Raw genomic sequence first — 19323 nt, 5'->3', positions numbered from 1 at the left:
TCAGTTTAGTTTTTGTTCCTGTTTAGTTTCTTCTTTATAACCATATGTAAAATGTATCTTTACACTTCTTGCCTAACTTATGTAATTTAATACGTTTTTTTTTCTTTACTCACACTCGTTGCCTGGAAGAGATCGCTCGAAAGCGATAAGGCCGCCAGTTGCCCTCCCTGTTGATTTGATTATGTTCCATTTTTTTTATATTGTAATGTAACGAAGTGTTAATAAATAAATATTTACCCCAAACTTTAAAGTTTAGGGAATGCCTCCTACTTTCGGGAAACAAACTTATACATCACTATAACAGAAACAAGAAGATAAATATATAATACGTATTAGATGCATCCTACTAATTATGCACACGCGTCACAGCAGAACCGTAGACAAGTAGACAATACAATGTTTAGTTATTCAAGATGATGACAAAAAAACAAATTATATATTATAGGTCTATAATTCGATGAAGTTCTTTTTCATCAGCTTGTTGAACCTATTGGCGTAACGGTTCTTAAGAATATCTGAAAATTGTAATATCTGAAAACTGTAATTCTCTATTGGTTGTGTTAAGGAATTTGCTGTATTGTCTTAGTTTGATAAGTAGAGGAGTGCGAAAATATGTATTAAGTGTAAGGGTCTTGTAGTACGTTGTGGTTCACAATCCCGCGAGATAGATTACAACCAAACGGTATTAACAATTTTACGATGACACAAAATGACAACGCTTGATACATGACGCTATTTTGGTTGTTTGTTGTTGTCAAAAGGTTCTTATGGTCGAAAAAATTAAAAAAATAGCGCGGAATATTAGAAAATTTAAGAATACTTAACCACTATATTAAGTTATCATGACTTGTTTATTTTTTCAGTGTATAGCACTTTTACAATTCAAACTTTACAATCAAAACAAGACAACGTCTAGTCCGCTAATACTTAATAAAACTCTAAAATTTTGTAGGTATCCTAGGTAGATAGTAATATGTCTGTGGATGTGCTGTCAGTGTCAAGTTAGAATATTTATGACAGACAATACGCATGGCATGTCGCCATTTTGACAATGACAATTTGCCGTAGTATTTACGCACACTTGCAAATTAGTTGACATGGCGACATCGGTATTGGAGGACGTGTTAAAACGAAATAATAAAATCAACTCGAATAATATTTTCATTTAATATTTGGAGAATTAACAAAACAATATATTTCTTAACACAATATACAGTACATTTATGCCTTATGTTTAAATTATTCACATTATATACATAACAATACGAGTATATACAATTCCTGCGTTTAACAAACAAACAAGCAATATCTTGAAAATATAATCAGAAAAAAATATTAATCGTGACGGAGTTTTCCGATTATTTTTCGCGCCTATTTTTTTTAACTGTCCAAAGACACGTTTAATCCCAGAGCGATGGCAAGTGCGTTGCTGGCTTTTTAGGAATTGGTAAGCTCTTGAAGGAAATATTTTCCTTATAAAGGAAATTGTACTTTCTTGAATATTAAATAACGAATATATTTTATTAGAGAGTAATACTGTAGTCTAAACAAATAACCATTTTCTAAAACTATCACACTTCTTGTAAGGAATTAAAAAAAAAACATTTTGACATGTAACATTCGATAATAAAATTAAGTAAAATATTTACAATATCTTTGCCTGGAATAATCTAAAATGACAGCTCATGTCAATTGTCACATCAACACAATCATTGTCACACATCTGACATTTTGGAATTTCTCTAAAAACAATTGTATATAATCATGTTTTTAGTGAATGACAGCCGTGTCACTCTTTAAAATCAAAATCGATTAGTCAATAATTAGTTATTAGATACTATTAATATGGTTTTAACATTAAGTATCAATACGCCGAACTTATAATGTTCGTAACAGTGTTGTCAACATAAAAAATTAATTAGCACTGCAATCTCTAATCTAAATGGCTGGAATAGGCATTTTATATGGAACAAAGTTACGTACAAATATCAAAATCGGATGCAAAATCATTACTAAGCTAAAACCACAAATTTTCTTTAAGAACCATGAACACGTTTACACAATAGTATGCCCGATCAAGGATTTTACGATGCACTAATATCTGACAGTTATCAATAGCGATTATGTCACTGTCATTCACATTTAACCACAGCCTATATTCACAATAGCCAGATACAAATCTGAAATAAAATAATAACAATTAAAACTAAATGAATGTTTGGCCATCTTTAACACTAAAAATAATAATAATTCAGTGACGCTATAAGCCTTGGTCTTGGCCACAGATTACGTAAGTTTCTTTGATCATTTCATTTCATCGACAATTAGATCAGCGTTCTATCTGACACATGTCATCGATTTTTGTGTTTGAGACATGCCGGTTTCTTCTAAATATAATATAACGTAGGTATATATACGTATAACGTAGGTAATATAAATATAGGTAACATTTTTTCATCTTCATTTCATTTATTTCCAACAAAACACACACACACACAGAGAGAAACACATAAAATAACAATAATCAAAAAGAAAAATATATAAAAATAATAATAATAGAGAGATAACAATTTTTTAAAGCAAAAGGTTTAATTTAATTTAATTGTGTAATGTGTGTGTGCTGTGGTTGTAATTGGCCCTGGCTCAGCATTTTGCTGAGGAGCAGAGTTGTTTCACAGGCATTCTGCCTCAGAGACCACAGCAGCTAGTTTGGTACCATATCAAATATGGTATTACATGTATATTAACTGAATTTTTCTTGTATATAATATATACAGTTTAAAAAAAATTCATTGCGTATACTACCCGCATTTAAATAAAAAATACTTTTCGAATTCAAACAACGAAGGTTGATGTCCAAATGGTCGTATGATCGCTAACGGCCTAAGTGCAAATTTAACACTTGCACGTACGGTATACAAACACATGAGGAAACCGGAATGTATCAGGCACTGATAGCTGAGCAACTACTTGCCTATTAAAAAACAAATCCGCCACTCGGGTTGTAGAGCTGCAACTTTTTTATGCAAAATGAAAAAGGCCTTCATCAGAAAAATGAAATTTAACATTACCTTAAGGCTCTTCAGACGAGCGATCTCGGCGTGAAGACGTGAACCAAAGAGTCCCACCCACAATCGGCGAGCTGGTGCGGCCTCAACGTATTCCAGTCGAGGCCGTACGTGAATTCCGAATGGTGTCTTATCGTTTCTAATGGATCACAGCCGCGTTTTAAGTCCCATATTCTAAAAAAAATAGGCCTTTATTCATCCACGTCTTTGACATACATTTAATAAGAAAAAGATATAAATACAATTTTAACTAAGATACGGCCCCTGTCCGGGAGAAGGCATCCTCCAACTATTTCCACCCTTATTTATTTTGTGCCATCGTCATCACTTTCTCTTTTCTTCTCTCTCGATCGCGTCAGCCCATCGCTCTATTGATCTTCCTTTGTTCTTTTTTCCTGTTGGACAAGTCCATTCGGTTTCTGGTTTAGACCGTCTGTCATCTGTACAACGGGCTACGTGGCCTGCCCATCTCCATTTAAGGGCATATTGCTCAGCATCGATAATTTGATCTTAATCTTAAGTGGGAGCTTACATTTGAGGGTTTCTTTTAACTAATTTAGCCTACGGGCAAAAAGGGCAGTCATCGCAGCCCATAGGCCCCACAGCCAACCCATTTTAGTGGGTGGGTTACCGGCCTTTGAGGGCGGAGTATGCTTTTTTCTTAATACATAACATAATTCACGGATAAGACACGCCCCATATATATATATAAAAAATATTGCACGAAATTGTCTTCATACAACATATATATTTTACCTTGTAGTAAAATCGTATGACACAGCCGCTACTATCGAAGGCGCATGCGACGAAAACTGAACCCTCCTTACAGCACATTCACAGCCTGAAATATAACAAATATAATATTTACGATCTTATCGAGTGTTAAACGATGCCTCTGTACAGAGGTAATTTATAATCAGAAGTGAAACTTCTTTGTTAATTAATTATTACTAAGGTAAAAACCCCAAAAGATGACACACATGTATTTGTATATCTATATTCACACTGTTCACACACGTGTATACGTGCTAATGATAATATAAATAAATAAATAAAATGCGTTTACTGGACAAGATTGCCATCTAAAGTAAGTAACTACTAAAGGAATACATCAACCAATAGAGTGTATTTTTTCTCGATCTCCCTCAATCTTTCTCACTATAGCTCTCTCCCACCTCCAACTCTATGGCACTATGCGTGATGGGACGTTCGCTCTATACTACTATCTCTCTCAATCTTTCTCCCTTTCTCACTCTCTCTCAATCGGTCTCAATCGTTCTCATCCCTTTTCTTCGACAAAACCGCTGCACATCTTCGTGACGCTAATATTATTATTATTGCGCTTCAAAAAGAATTGTGTTTATTACAATTGAAAACAGATGACACTAACAAGTTAGCTAACCTAACCATAGATGGCGCAATTGAAAATAAATCACTTAAGAAATATAATTAGTTTTAGTTGTAAATTTTTAATAACACATTAGTAAATTAATAAAAAAAAATAATTAATTCTCATACACAAAAAGACAAATTATGTTGGATAAATAATTATTTATCTGTAATTTAATAAAATATTTTTAATAATGTGATGATGTAGTGACAAAGTAATATTATAACTGACTATGTAAAATTTAACCTTTTAAATATGTAAAATAAATTTACACGCACTTATATGTGGCAGAATATGCGAGGTTCAGATTGTACCACCATAATATATTTGTACCGTATTCTTCGAAATTAATGATTATTACAAAGATCTATAAATTACTAGCTTCCCGCGCTTCGTTTCTCCTTAATGTGGTTTTAGTTAGCCTTAATACCGGGACACGAAAGAATAATTTCACTGTATTATTGTCACTATTTTTTGAATTTGATTTACACTTCGGTCTAAGTAACACGTGGTTGGCTATGCTAACACCAAAAATTAACAAAAGTAGCAATAATTGAATTTCACGGTATTTCGTTTACTACAAAATAAATTTTATTTATACTTCAGCCTCAATAACACGTGGTAATCATGATGTTGAATTTTAGCATAGCAGTGCCATCTATTGATCACTTACTCAATCCAGTCGAAAAGTATCGACATCTGTTAGAATCTTTTGGAGTTAACAGATAATTGTGACTGTCAATTAATTACTATAATTAAAGATCTAAGCGATCTTATCTCTTAAGTTGGACCAGACTGCTCACGTTGTGCCAATTTAAGTAATCGGTTAAGTAGTGTAGGAGTCCATAGCGGACAAACATCGTGACAGGAGATTTATATATATTAAGATAATAAAAAAAGCGGGATCTGACCGCAAAACATCAACCCATCATCAGACTTACCTTTAAGAGTGAACATAGGCGCAGTCAGTCTCCGAAGGTCCCAGCCACGAATGAGACCGTCGGAACCAGCCGTTGCTACCACGTGGCTTTCCGACTTACTCCAGTCACAGGATAACACCTAAAACACCATCTTAAACTATAATAACCTGTGGTTTTGTCCGCATTTAGTCACCATACTTAGTGATGCCGACACCTATGAACACTCACATTGACAGCTCACAAGTGCATTGCTGGAGTTTTAAGAATTGGCCGTAAGTGTATTGACAGCTGGTTCCACATAGTGTTGTTGAACGCAATCGATTTATGAACCAATCCTAATGTTCTAAGAATTCTTCAATTGAATCCGCACTTATATTATAAAGAAGAATCGATTCTTTTGCATATCTTCAAAACTACTGAACCGATATGAAAAATTCTTCCACCATTGGAATCCTACAATATTCCTGATGTAAATAGAATATTGTCAAAAAAGTTAGGGTCTATATGGAAACTTTCACAATGTAATTTAAAAAATTAACAAAATCCCCGTATCGCAAATATACATTAGTTTGCAAATTAGATTACGACAACGTGTTCGTTGTTACGATTTGAACTTGTGTAAAGTTTGTTGACATTACCAGGCTGATGTTCTTCTCGGTCAGTGTCGGTAGGTACTGTATTTTGTATCCATCAACAGTAACTTGAATGATGAACATTCTTTTTTCTCAACATCAACACAGAAATGATACAGATACCGGCAAACATCTTGAACAAATGTCCTGCAAAACATATCACTCAGAGTGACGTGTCGATCGCGTGATTGGTAAGTCAGTTGACGTTTGTGTCCCGCACTGTGTACGATGCGCAAATTTTCCCCCACTCCCTTGTTTAATGCTCAAGAAGTTTGCCGGTATCTGTATGGCCAGTTTTTCCTACATTTGCAAACAGATGACGCCGTTGTGTTTTTCGTTACTCTACTGATAAGTATATATGACTCATTTTACATAAGAAATTAACAACATTATCCATAAAATAATATACATTTTTGAATCTCTAAATTACTACTACTACTACTTAATATAACTTTTAATTTTAATTAATTTCTTAATAATAGCGTCACCTATATTTGCAATTAGCTAACATGACACATCATTTACTTCCATTGTAAAAATCCTACAAATGACGTTTCGGTGATAACCATACCTCACCCAATTAAAACCCTGAAAACCGATTACAATATTTAAGGGAATATTACCTCTGCATCATGAGCTTTAACAACCGCCGCAGGCCGCGATGATTCCGTACATGACCACAATTTGAGGTGACCATCACCTGACACCGACGCAAAAGTCGCTGGCGAATGAGGGGAGAAAGCTGCCGTGTAAACCAGTTGGGAATGACCCGCGAATGTGTTGAGACATGTTTCCGATTCGGGGTCCCACTGTAATGGATGATAGATTTATTAATTAGGTATGCCAACTGTAAAAAGCAAGTGTCAGCCTAGTGGCTTTAGCGTGCTACTCTCTGTGGTCATAGGTTCGATCCCCGGCTGTGCCCCAATGGACTTTCTTTCCATGTGTGAAGTGTCAATCAAATCAATCAAACAGTGAAGGAAAACCTGGTAAGAAAACCGGCTCGTCTTAGACCCAAAAAGTCAACGACGTGTCAGGCACAGGAGGCTGATCACCTGCTTGTCAATTAGATAGACAAATGATATACAGAAATCTGAGGCCCAGACCTAAAAAGATTGTAGCGGCATTTTGATTTATTTAATGCTATGCTTTAAAAACTTTAAAAAATCTCAATGGAACCCTGCCCTATATTTAATGATATGTACTAAAACGTGCAAACATTACACATAAAATTTTTAGAAAGAATTAGAAAGAAACAAACTCATTGAGAGCGTAATACAAGCATTATTAAGTAGAAGCATTGTTACGCAATTTATAAATATTTTCATTAATATATACTACTAGCTGCCACCGCGAACTTCGTTTCCTCTTCCTGTAATTTTACTTAGTCTACCTTTTTAAAAAAAAATGTGTTTATTATGGAGCATAAGATACATGTATCACTAATTCCACGTCATTAAATTTAAATAAGTAGATATCCCTACTGATCGGCAAAGAAGACAGAGGATGTAGGCCGAAAGAAAAAGCAGGCGTAAAAAAACTCTTGGTACTCTTTTAAAATAGCAAATCATAAAACAACACTTATTTTAAAACAAATATCGCAAATTAATTAGAAGTAGCCTGTCTAGCACTAGTCCCAGGCCCTTTTATCAACTAGATAATCGTTAACTTTATTGTAAGCCTTTTTACACAGCTCTCTTTAATACATTTCTTAAATTTATTAAAAGGCAGAGATAAAAGAGCCTCTGGGATTTTATTAAGGAAAAGTATACCTTTTCCCAGAAAAGAATTACTAACTTTAGATAATTTAGTACGGTGAAATTGCAGCCTGCGTTTGTTTCGAGTATTAACATTGTGCGTATGTTCTATTCTAGAATACTTTTCAGTATTTTTGTATACATAAATATTGCGAGGGAAAGGTACATACCAACATGGAACATTTTGGATTTTGCAGAGGCTGTTCGGCTTACCAGAATGAAAACTTTTACATTTTTCTCTGTGAATTTTTTCTCTATATAAACCTCAGAGTTCAAGTCATAAGATTTTAATTAACAAATAAAATAGAGGGGTGAAAATTAAGGGTTCTATGTATGTTTGTATGCTGTATCATAAAAAAAGTGTAAAAAAACTTGACGAAAATCAGTGGAGACATTTCGAAGTATAATTACAAACACTGTGCCACAAGTTTTACATATTTGATTAAAAAACCAAAAGAAAGTATAACACGGGTCAACATGAAATTTGACTTTGATTGCAAAGCATTAAATTTCGGTAGTTTAGGTCGTAATAAGACGGAAAAAAATATATGGCATGAAAAACTTTGCTTTTGTGCTTAGAAGACTGATTGAACAAAATTTTTAAAAATCTCGGATTTTAATTTTTGATTGAAAATAAAACTATTGAAATAAAAATGTTTATTATTTTTATTAAGTTTTACTCTCAAATTAGCTTACAGAAAAGTGGAAAATAACTTAAAAGTGCACACTTTTACTTTTTCTTTTATGTTCATAGCTACTTTCTCTCAATAAACCCCAAACATAGTAGCCCATCATGTTTTCATTGTATTGGCCTTGATAGCGTTGTTCATTGTTTATTATAACTATCACAAAATCAAACTTTATACCGAAAAAAGGTATTTTCTTTTCGTTTTTGTGCATAACTAACTGGAAAATAATAGTATAAACTTTAGGACAAAGAACGATTTTTTTTTTGTAGAGTCGTGTAATTCAGCTATAAGGATAAGTTAATACTAAAATATAGTTAATTAATAAAAAAAAATACTCAGCATATATATTTTTATATAAAAGTATTGGAAAATTTCACTATACCACCACACCATATCCCATATATAAAATAGAGCCTTTGGGTGGACTGCGGTGCGCAGTGGATAGCTGGAGCACTGAGGCCCGCCTGCCCGTTATTACAATTAGTTACGAAAAAAATTATTTAATTTTCTTTTTTTTTTGAAATGAATTACTTGTCTTGCAATAAAATATATCGTGTAAATTTCAAAACATATTCTTTATATATTTTCGTCATAAAATGATATTAAAGTGTCAAAAATTGTCTTTGTTTGGATTTTTTTCTATCGAGCGAAGTTAATTAAATCGTGTATCGATCTTTCAAAATGGATACATATACCACTCAACTTCACCATATATTTTTTCTATTTGCCCTACTTCAAGAAACGATGCCAAAAAACTGGAAACAAACAATGTACTTTTTTGGAGTTTGGCGACCGGATAGTTCCTTAATCAGTAGTATTATTGAAAAAAATCATGTTTTATAAAACTTTATTGATTTATTATAAAGATTGGTATACTTTCATGAATTTCTTAACGCTTGCGTTTGTCGAGACATTTTTCATACTCAAAATAACTGTATTCATAACGGTAAACAAGTATACTTAGAAGCGTCAACAGAAAAGATGTTAAATGAGTCTAAATTTACATTTACTACCAGTTCGCAAATCAATGGCGTAAAACGGCAAATATGTATACAAATATCTTTGTTACCATTTAATATTTTATCTGTACCATAAACTCCAATCGATAACAAAAATATGTACACGCGTAAGAAGTGAAACTGACTTTATTTTTAGAAAAATCTCTCTCTCAAAAATATCTATCTCTAGAAGATCTACTATATGCAACTTTACAGAAATTGGTTAAATAAAGTTTAACAAAATGCTTTTATTATCATATAGACATGAATGCAAATAATACAATTATTTAATTTTACCTTATTACTACAAAGATTATTACAGAATTTCATTAATTGTAATATAATTATTACTATCATTGTTATCGTTATTATATATTATTGTTATTACTGGCTTCGAATATCTTCCAACTAACCGTGGTAGGGAAAAGACAAGACGGTATTTTTTTTTCCAAAGCCGATAAAGAAGTTTCACACACATACATAATTTTAAATTTCCTTAGTGTAATGGACTAAACATATGTTTAAGTTCAGCTTTGTTTAATAAATATACCGCTAATTTTAGGAAATTCCATCGTATTTAACAAATAGTATTGCAAAAGTTCAACGGAATATTTACCTACTACTAATAAGGAAACGTACCTTTAAACCTGTTTTTGCAAAGAAATTAATAAATAATAATGGATCTTATCTTTTTCTTTTTAGTATCCTTACGAGAATACTAAACGTTATTCTATTCGGTATACGATAATTATGAGATCGATTCCCAGCCAAAAAATATATATACAGTTTAGTAGGAGGAGAAAGAAGAGACACCAGAAGAAAGAGGAGAACCTAATTTCCTTAATCAATAAGACAGACACAGAAATATGTCTATCTTATGTCTTACAAAAACTAATTTATTTAAATTATATAAACTTTTTTTTGTCCAGTATAAAGAACTCGAACGAGTTAAAAATCACAATTCAATATAACTATACAAAAATTTAACTGTTTAATTAAAATAAGATTAGAAAAATAACTCACCAATTTGACCGTAGTATCCCAACTGGCGCTTAGCAAATGCGTTCGCATCCAATCAACAGAACAGACTTCACTGTGATGCGCGCGCAAAACTCGGAGGGGTGCGGCACAACCCACGCGCCACACGATAATCGTGCCATCGCCTGAACCGCAAGCCGCGACACCGTCTGACGTACCTGACCACGTCTGCAAATAAATTATATAGCCATACATATATATTATACCTACTTGCCTCTACTGGAATTTGTTTAAAATAACATATCAAAACAAAACAGTACATTAATGCCTTATACTGTATGTAAAAGTCATTAAGACGGTTGTCAGATTCCAGTAATTAGTATTTGATTAATTTTAACCAATAATGGTTATATCAGCAACACTGATTGTACTTTTGCAATAATCTATTAATTATTGATTTAATAAATTAATGTTTACACCATTTACATATGGGTTCGACACAGCTTTCATCGAACAAACATATGATATTGATAGGTTTGATATCAATTACAAATAAATAAAAATTAAATATTTCATATCAATTATTATAATCTACTAATTGACAATAAATTATTGAACATGAAATTCATTTGTGTTACGGCACATAGAAATAATTGTAATAAGATAATATATGTTAAGCCCTGCAATGTTTGTGTACACACATTTTTCTTTTAAACAGGTGTAGATGAGATATATGGAATATATATAACATATTAGGAACATACACTATGTACCCTATTTATAAGAATGATTATTCTTAGTTAATTTAATTCTTAATTATTCTGAATTACTTAGCAGTCATGGCTTACAACTCTCTCCTTTGTCATAATAACACTTCAATAACTTTGATATCAATTCATCAATAAATTATTTTTAATAATTGAAATACTTAATATCCTATAATGCATATAAAATATACTATCAACTTTTAAGAAGAGAAAATTTGAAATTTTCTTGGTAGGTAATGGAATGTTTATAATTAAAATTGGTTTATATTTCTTTCTAACATATCTTTTCTTATGTAGTTGTGTATTCATATTTTGAAGATATTGTAGATGATTTTGCTGAGAGCAGTTATCTTTAATAAAAATATCTCCCCATAGTATTAAGTAAAACAATTACGACAATGGAAATTTAAAGATTCCTTAAAATTTGGCTACTTTTGTCATTTTCATACTTGATTAGGTACCTCTAATCTTATAAACTTTACATTTTTTAATATACAATATGAATATTTTACCTTTTTTTATTATGTTTAGTAAAATTATGAAAATATTTACTACATGTTGCTTAAGCAGAAAGATTAAATGAAGGTAAATGAATACTAAGCCTCTTAAGCCCCCACGTCAGGCGTTCACATAACTGCACTTTGGAGGCTTCAAAAGGTTACTCATACTATGCCGTTCTCAATTGTGACCTAATGCAATAAACTTTAATGAGATTGAAACAGTTAACTCTGTTACTTAGAAAATATTTAAATTCTCTCTTAATTATCAGTAAATTAAGAATGCTTCATCTATATTTTCTGGAAAGTTCTTGTATATCTCTGAAGTATTAAACTCAATTAACAATATGTTAGTTGGATATATACATGGTATAATTTTAGAAATTTTTTTGTTATACAACAGAACAATTTGTGTCTCTAAAAGCTAATTAATAATTCACCTAACATAATAATAGCTAGCCATTACTATGAAATGAATGCACATCAATATTTAAGTCAATCAAAGCATCAAAATTGGATATAAATCATTTCAATAATGCTCAAGCTGACTTAGATGTAGCCTTTTTAAGACTTATTGTTTCTACAGAAAAATTTACTTACTACATCAAATAATCCATCAGTCCACTCTAGTTTTTGTACTTCAACTATTGTAGAACCATCTGGTGCAATCTCGAGGAAAAATAATGTCCCTCCACCAGCCAATCCATAGTACTGACTAGTTGCTACAGCTAAAGCATCAGGTCTTGTTCTTGAGAAACGGACACTATAGCCGTGCCGGCCTGGTGTTAAGAAGGTCGGCATGCTGAGTGTGTAACTGGAATTAGTAACAATTGTCTTATTAATATTTAACACATATAAGTACTTATACATAATGTAAGCAAGATCCTTAAAATTTAAAATTGTAACAGGTTCTTAAAAATTTCTTAGGCCACTTATGAATTTCATTAGGAAGTATGGTTTGTAAATGATGTAACATAATTGAATAATGACAACAAACAACTAATCTAAGTTAGGCAGATTTTGGGTAATTAAATATGGTTCATAACATACTGTTGGCATTTACAAATGTTAACACATTCCCATTTTATTATTATTTCTTGCAATAATATGTAAATATGTTTTTGTATTCCAACTTTGTCTAACTAGATTCTAACTGGAAACAAGTAAAACAATACTTTATTCCTTATAACTTCGTTTGTATTTTAAGAACATACTTATTTTCTAAATAAAAAACTAGATCATTTATTAATGAAGTCAAATTTTTTGTTTATCAAAATTTTCAGATTAATGTTGTGACTTAAAACGTTAGTATTTCGGGAAAATGTCTGTCAAAACTCATATTATGAAAACTGACAACGCTTGATTGTCAACTTATATTTAATATGACATTTCATGTATTTTTGACTGTATACAGACTAAGTTTAACTAGTGTTACCCATAATTTATCGATTGAACTGTTACAAAACATCGTCATACGAGTATAATCCAATTTGTGGCTCCTACGAGTTAAATCTCATTAACTTGCTACTCTAGCTAAGAAACCTCACAGGTTGCGGGTATATATAAATAATGTGGCTCTACACCGATCATTTCTGGTGAAAGCCTCACAGCCTAAACATTCCAACAACAATCCACATTAATAGAAGTCTCTTGAATCAGATTTATCCTGTGGTCTTGCATTCATTTGCACCTAGCAAAATGCTTGACTACCTCTCCCTTATCTTTGTCGTTGCCGTCAAAGTTTTCAAAAAAACCACCCCCAATGGAAAAGTTACGGTTTACCTTGGCAAGCGTGACTTCATTGATCACATTGACTACTGTGACCCAATCGATGGAGTAGTGGTCGTTGACACCGACTACCTGAAAGGACGAAAAGTTTACAGCCAGGTATAGTGTTGTGAAAAAGTGAAGAAAGTGAATTGTGATAAGTGGAGTGAAGCGAGGATATAATTTTGTTTTCTTTGTGCAGCTCGTGACCACTTACCGCTATGGTAGAGAGGAAGATGAGGTCATGGGAGTCAAATTCTCCAAGGAGATGGTCGTTGGTACGGAACAAGTCGTCCCAATGGTCAACGCTAAAATGGAACTTACACCAGTCCAGGAGAAGCTTCTGAAGAAATTGGGACCCAACGCCTTCCCTTTCACCTTCAACTTCCCCGAAATGTCACCAAGCTCGGTAATAAATAATACTCTGGGATTCAAATTAAATTAAATTCCTACTGAATCAAATCCAGATCTTAAAAATTTAATTCTCTTTTGGAATAGGTAACACTCCAGGCTAACGACGATGACCAGGGAAAGCCCATGGGCGTTGAATACTGCGTCCGCACCTATGTAGCCGAGAGCGAGGAGCAGAAGAGCCACAAGAGGAGCTCGGTTACCTTGGCGATCAAGAAGGTAAAATCACGTAACCAAAAGATTACTAATTTTTAATCACCACTTTTTCTTTATTACCCAGATCTAATTTGTTATTAATTACAGCTTCAACACGCCCCTGCCTCCCGTGGACGACGACTTCCAAGCTCCCTTGTGAGCAAAGGCTTCACTTTCAGCAACGGAAAGATCAGCCTGGAAGTCACATTGGACAAGGAGATCTACTACCATGGCGAAAAGATCTGCGCTAACATCATTGTATCCAACAACTCCAGGAAATCTGTTCGCAACATCCGGTGCATGGTTGTACAGCATGTCGAAATTACCATGATCAACTCTCAGTTCAGCCGCCACGTCGCATCTTTGGAGAGCCGTGAGGGTTGCCCCGTTACTCCCGGAGCTAGCCTGTCCAAGAGCTTCTACCTCGTTCCCCTTGCTCGTAGCAACAAGGACGTTCGCGGTAAGTTACATTTTCTAAACGTCTAACGTCTTACTATGCTGAATATTTCATTAACTAACATTTCAATGATACAGGAGTGGCTTTGGACGGACACCTGAAAGAGGACGACGTCAACCTTGCCAGCTCTACCCTGGTCACTGAGGGAAAATGCCCAGCCGACGCTATTGGTATTGTGGTATCCTACTCCGTCCGCGTGAAGCTGAACTGTGGAACTCTTGGTGGCGAACTGGTCACCGATGTGCCCTTCAAGCTCCTTCATCCAGCTGAGGGTAAGTGGTAGCAAATATATTTCTACAAACGCTTACAAGGTTAACATCAAATAAATTGGCGTTTTGTCTAGGTTCTGTTGAGAAGCAGCGTTTCAACGCCATGAAGAAGATGCAGTCTATTGAACGTCACCGCTATGAGAACTCTCTGTACACCAACGAGGAGGAGGACAACATTGTGTTTGAAGACTTCGCCCGCCTCAGGATGAACGAGCCAGAATAAAATGTGGGTCGTCTTGGGACAAAAATCAAAAAAAAGGAAAAAAAATATATCATAAAAATACCAAAAAAATACACGTAACCAAGCAAGTTAACCATGTAACTAATCTACTTAATCGGGCTAACATTGGCACCCCTTAATTAGTATACTTATTTAGAAGTTTATTTGTGTACTATCATAGTCATTATAATTATATAAATAATATAATTATAGCTTAACATCTATTAAATTGTGAGGCAAATATGTATATTCTGAAAATATGTTAAAATCACCCATCATTTCATTTAACCTACCTTGTTAAAATTGAATAAAAAAAATCACCAGACTTGTCGTATTTCACTTCGTAACTACACCTCTACCTCAATGTTCAATCAAATGAAACAAATTTAAAAAAGTAATGTGACCTCCATGAAGTCATTTACAATACTAACACTACTTCGACTTGCAAATCAGAAGTGCACATGACCATCCGAAGATACAACCCATTGTGTTTTTTTTATACCAAGGGGCGTTTCTCCCCAATGCTTATTAATTTGAATATATTAAAAAGAGTTTCAAAAAATTATATTGCTATTTAATAATATGATAATTATCGAAAACAAATAAACTTTCACTTATTTAAATTTCAGTTAATTAAATGTTTAATATATTTGTCTCATATAGTCTGAATACGAGTAGGTACATATACATATAATCGGGTAAATATAGCGTTTTAAATTACGCTTTAAGTGAATGCAGATAATAAAAATTTGACGTGGGTGATGGACTCATGGGGAATTCAAATAGTATAACTTTTATGTTTTTCTAGGCTTTTCTGTTTCTAAGATTTGTCTAGTTAAATAAACTATAATATTATTATTTTAAACAAAGGAAAACGAAAACAGGAAACATTTAAAAACAAAAAGCATTTCCTATTGGCTATTAATTAAATACCTACTTTTTAAACAAACAATGATAGGAATATCACAACTAAATAAATATTTTAAACGAAGTATAATATCATATTTGGTTTACTACTAATATAATTTAATTGGAAAAAATACTTTAATGGATTTTGTTTTACCCTGATACCAAAATACCTAGCAAAATATACAGTTCCGCCTTAGAACTCCTAAAGCTAAAGTCTCCTTCATCAAAAAAAAAGTTATGTACCTCAAAGAACGGTTCGGTCGTTGATACACAATTTTATATTATAATAATAATAAGATAATAATTTATTTATTTATTAACCCTTCGTTGCGGAAACATAATATAATTGAAAATTTAGTGAAAAGGAGAGCAACTGGCAGCCTTATCGCTTTCGAGCAATCTCTTAGAGACCACCACTGTGAAAAAAATTACACAAGATGAGCAAGAAATGCAAACATACATAATATATATAGTTGTTGAGACAAAACTAAAACAGGACATATGAAAAATAACACATAAATCATTAATTATTTCAGATCAATCAGTTAGCACGAAAGTTGAGGATACGGTGTGGACAGGTAAATCTTTAAAAGAAGATAGAGAAGGAGCTAAGAGATAGGGGAAGGGAAGTAAATTCCATAGCATTATTGCGGACACCTTAAAGAAGAAAGAAAGAGTTGTGAGATGGGATTTCAAGGATTTAGATTTCGGTGAACGTAAGCTATAGCTATGGGCTCCGAAAAATGTGTTTATTAGTTTGGGAACACAACGAGAGGTTAGACTGATAATATGTATACTGCTAATGCACACAAAGCAAAACACACACGTTACTCACTACAAAATTATAAAATTGAGTACGTAACTAATATACTAAACGTAACATAAACATCCGAGTGAAATAAAACATTAACGGAATCAAATACGTGATGATCCTAGGAGAAATATTTTTGAAAAATCTTATGAAAATTTATGAAACTAATTAATGTAATAATTTATCAAACAGTCAAAATGCCTATATTGTCTCGGCTTTGAAATGAATGAAAAGATAAATGATGATGGATATATATTTTATTAGGCTGCGAAACTGGTATAGTTTTATGTAACTTTGCTACATTTTTTCTTTTAGGCGTTAATAATAAAATGACTACTTGGTCACATAACAATGATTTGAAATTAACTTGAGTTTCGGATATATTTAATTATACAACAAAATAAAATTATCATTAGGCTGTAAGTTTCAGCCATTACCATAAAATCTCGAATTGTTCACCAACTTTGTTGAACTTTTGAAGTCGTTTATAAATACATATTTATTAAGTGTGTTGAAAATATAATTAAGCGCAACTGGATTATTATCATGATCAAATTAAATATTTCTACGAAGTATAAAAAATAGAATTATTGTATTACACCTAATTTGTTACAAGACTAAACAATACTTCACTTCCTTCAACTATGTTACAATTGTTTCAAAATTTTTTCAATTTAAATTAACAATTTCATTAAGTAATCATCAAGTCAGCAATCTTGTCCAAATAAATAGTGATCTATTTCATTGACAATGATGAAAAAATTACGTAACGTTTGCAAAACTTTCTCAGGACAAAACTGGTCAAACCAGTTGTGGACAATGGTGTCTAAAGACACTGTCCTTTATCATACAAGGGTTGGCCAAAACCCGTCTGACCGCCTATGTGGGAAAGGACACTGAATGACCCTTTATTTGCATGTCAAAGGTGAATTCGCAATAACAAAATATAGGGTTAATGCATTGCAATATAACTGTCACATGCAGAAAGTTGTCTGCTGATATTTTTTAGTAATTTTTATAGTACAAATTAATTTCTGTAGATACAAAAATTAGTAGATTTTTCCGTATTAGAAATTGAAATTATTTGTTTTGTTTTAAAATAAAATATAACATTAATCGACCTATTTCCGTACCTCTTCTACTTTTAGGCTTCACGTAACTAGAATGCTAAACTTCTAGGTATAATCTTTTCAATGATACATTGTGAACACAATAAATTTTCTTCATATTATATCAGTTTTTTACTCTGTGGAACGTGATTTAATATTATCTGTTTTATCTTGTATTTTAACAGTAATTTGATTCCTTTATTAAATAAATATATATCACGCTTTTAGAAGTACTCATAAAACAATTATTATAAATACATTTTAAGCCTAGCCACGTCTGGTCCTTTTATTAAAAGGTGATGAATTGTACACAGAGAACCAAAGGGAGCATCTGAAAACACGTCACGAAGATGTGAGAAGGGACCGTATGGACCATTTTCGAGGGTCAACAAATGCTTTGTTAATATTTTATTATACAAACGTTTTTGTTTGTTTAAAAAATTGTTTAAATTCAATATAATATTGTAGTCGCGTGATTATGGGTCTTCGCTTCAGGTATAGGTTTTCATTTTATATTTTTCTTTACAGTGAAGTAGATCTTCAGTCATTTGATACACGCCGTACAGCATTTTTTACGAACTCTGTATGTTGGACAGTACCAACTTTATATAACCTTGAAGCAGTTATAACTGTAAAAACATTAAAAGTCATTCAAATCATTTAAAGAAACTTGCCTGTATACACAGAGGGATCCAACACGGCTGCACCACGATGTATTCAAGAAACTGTTACGTGGCTATGAAATTATTTAATCACCTTCCTAGAAGTTAAAACTGTGTAATTCTTTATAGTGTGGTTGACTGTTTAGACCATAAGTTTGACACCAATTCTAAATACCTTATTATTATGACATTATGTTTAATGTTCTTATTATATGAACTTTATATGACATTATGACTGATTGTGCGCATTATTATAATTAATCTTAATTACATTAGAACGTATTTATTTATTTAGATATACCTACTAGAAGACTTTGAAGCTTAAACTCTCAGGCCGGTTTCAATAAATTCATCACCGGACTAGACTTCATCGTACCAAAGTTTATCACCTCATGATTTAGAAGGTCAGGACAGTTACATTATCAGTTTTGTAGACCGGACCTTTTAATAAACCCATAGAACTTTTGTATGACAGCCCGCATTGGATACATAACGGTAGACGCTTATCAGATAAACCTAGCTATTGTTTAACCTGTGAGAAAGTTCGTTTCTTGACCCCTGTTTTAAACTTTTAAGGGTCCTAACGAAGATAAGATATTTTTAAAACTTATAATAACTATATTCAAATGTAGAAAGTGTTCTATAGAGTAACTCTTCCCTTGTGCCCTGAATCCTAAGTATAAGGAAGGCTAAATATTAAAATTACTCAGTTATACGTTAGACTAAGACTTGTAATTTATAAATAAAAAAAAGGATATGGTTGGAGGACTCAGCTTTCGAACTTATAGCGTATAAATTAGGTTCGTGGTGCATGTCC

The 19323-nt window shown here is 32.6% G+C and overlaps 2 protein-coding genes across 3 annotated transcripts; one reads left to right on the top strand and one right to left on the bottom strand.

Moving 5' to 3' along the window:
* Window positions 1–1148: 1148 nt before the first annotated feature.
* Window positions 1149–12998, bottom strand: LOC123712550 (peroxisomal targeting signal 2 receptor). Of its 2 annotated transcripts, none has more exons than XM_045665709.1 (8): window positions 12911–12998; window positions 12297–12510; window positions 10478–10660; window positions 6634–6819; window positions 5400–5517; window positions 3825–3909; window positions 3072–3242; window positions 1149–2180 (listed from the first exon to the last, which is right to left on the bottom strand). In XM_045665709.1, the coding sequence occupies exons 2-7, from the start codon at window positions 12495–12497 to the stop codon at window positions 3083–3085; spliced, it is 933 nt and encodes a 310-aa protein (XP_045521665.1). In that variant the 5' UTR covers window positions 12498–12510; window positions 12911–12998; the 3' UTR covers window positions 1149–2180; window positions 3072–3082. The 2 variants fall into 2 exon arrangements, with proteins under 2 accessions (XP_045521665.1, XP_045521664.1); XM_045665708.1 differs by lacking the exon at window positions 12911–12998 and adding an exon at window positions 12747–12886.
* Window positions 12999–13274: 276 nt separating this feature from the next.
* Window positions 13275–15340, top strand: LOC123712320 (arrestin homolog). Its single transcript, XM_045665341.1, has 6 exons — window positions 13275–13583; window positions 13666–13872; window positions 13962–14093; window positions 14178–14529; window positions 14604–14798; window positions 14870–15340. The coding sequence occupies exons 1-6, from the start codon at window positions 13395–13397 to the stop codon at window positions 15016–15018; spliced, it is 1224 nt and encodes a 407-aa protein (XP_045521297.1). The 5' UTR covers window positions 13275–13394; the 3' UTR covers window positions 15019–15340.
* Window positions 15341–19323: the final 3983 nt, after the last annotated feature.

The sequence above is a fragment of the Pieris brassicae genome, chromosome 7, assembly GCF_905147105.1.
Source record: "Pieris brassicae chromosome 7, ilPieBrab1.1, whole genome shotgun sequence".
In the NCBI taxonomy this organism is placed as follows: Eukaryota; Metazoa; Arthropoda; class Insecta; order Lepidoptera; family Pieridae; genus Pieris; species Pieris brassicae.
Note: the sequence above shows the minus strand (reverse complement) of the source record. Positions and strands in the feature narration are given on the sequence as shown.

Excerpts from the sequence above, each read along its gene's own strand:
- LOC123712550 (XM_045665709.1), bottom strand. The coding sequence starts at position 12,497 with ATGCCGACCTTCTTAACACCAGGCCGGCACGGCTATAGTGTCCGTTTC. Across the intron at positions 5,518-6,633 it reads TTAAAGCTCATGATGCAGAG|GTGTTATCCTGTGACTGGAG; the intron begins GTAATATTCCCT and ends ATGGTGTTTTAG. Across the intron at positions 3,910-5,399 it reads GCCTATGTTCACTCTTAAAG|GCTGTGAATGTGCTGTAAGG; the intron begins GTAAGTCTGATG and ends GTTATATTTCAG.
- LOC123712320 (XM_045665341.1), top strand. The coding sequence starts at position 13,395 with ATGCTTGACTACCTCTCCCTTATCTTTGTCGTTGCCGTCAAAGTTTTC. Across the intron at positions 13,873-13,961 it reads CCGAAATGTCACCAAGCTCG|GTAACACTCCAGGCTAACGA; the intron begins GTAATAAATAAT and ends CTTTTGGAATAG. Across the intron at positions 14,094-14,177 it reads TTACCTTGGCGATCAAGAAG|CTTCAACACGCCCCTGCCTC; the intron begins GTAAAATCACGT and ends TATTAATTACAG.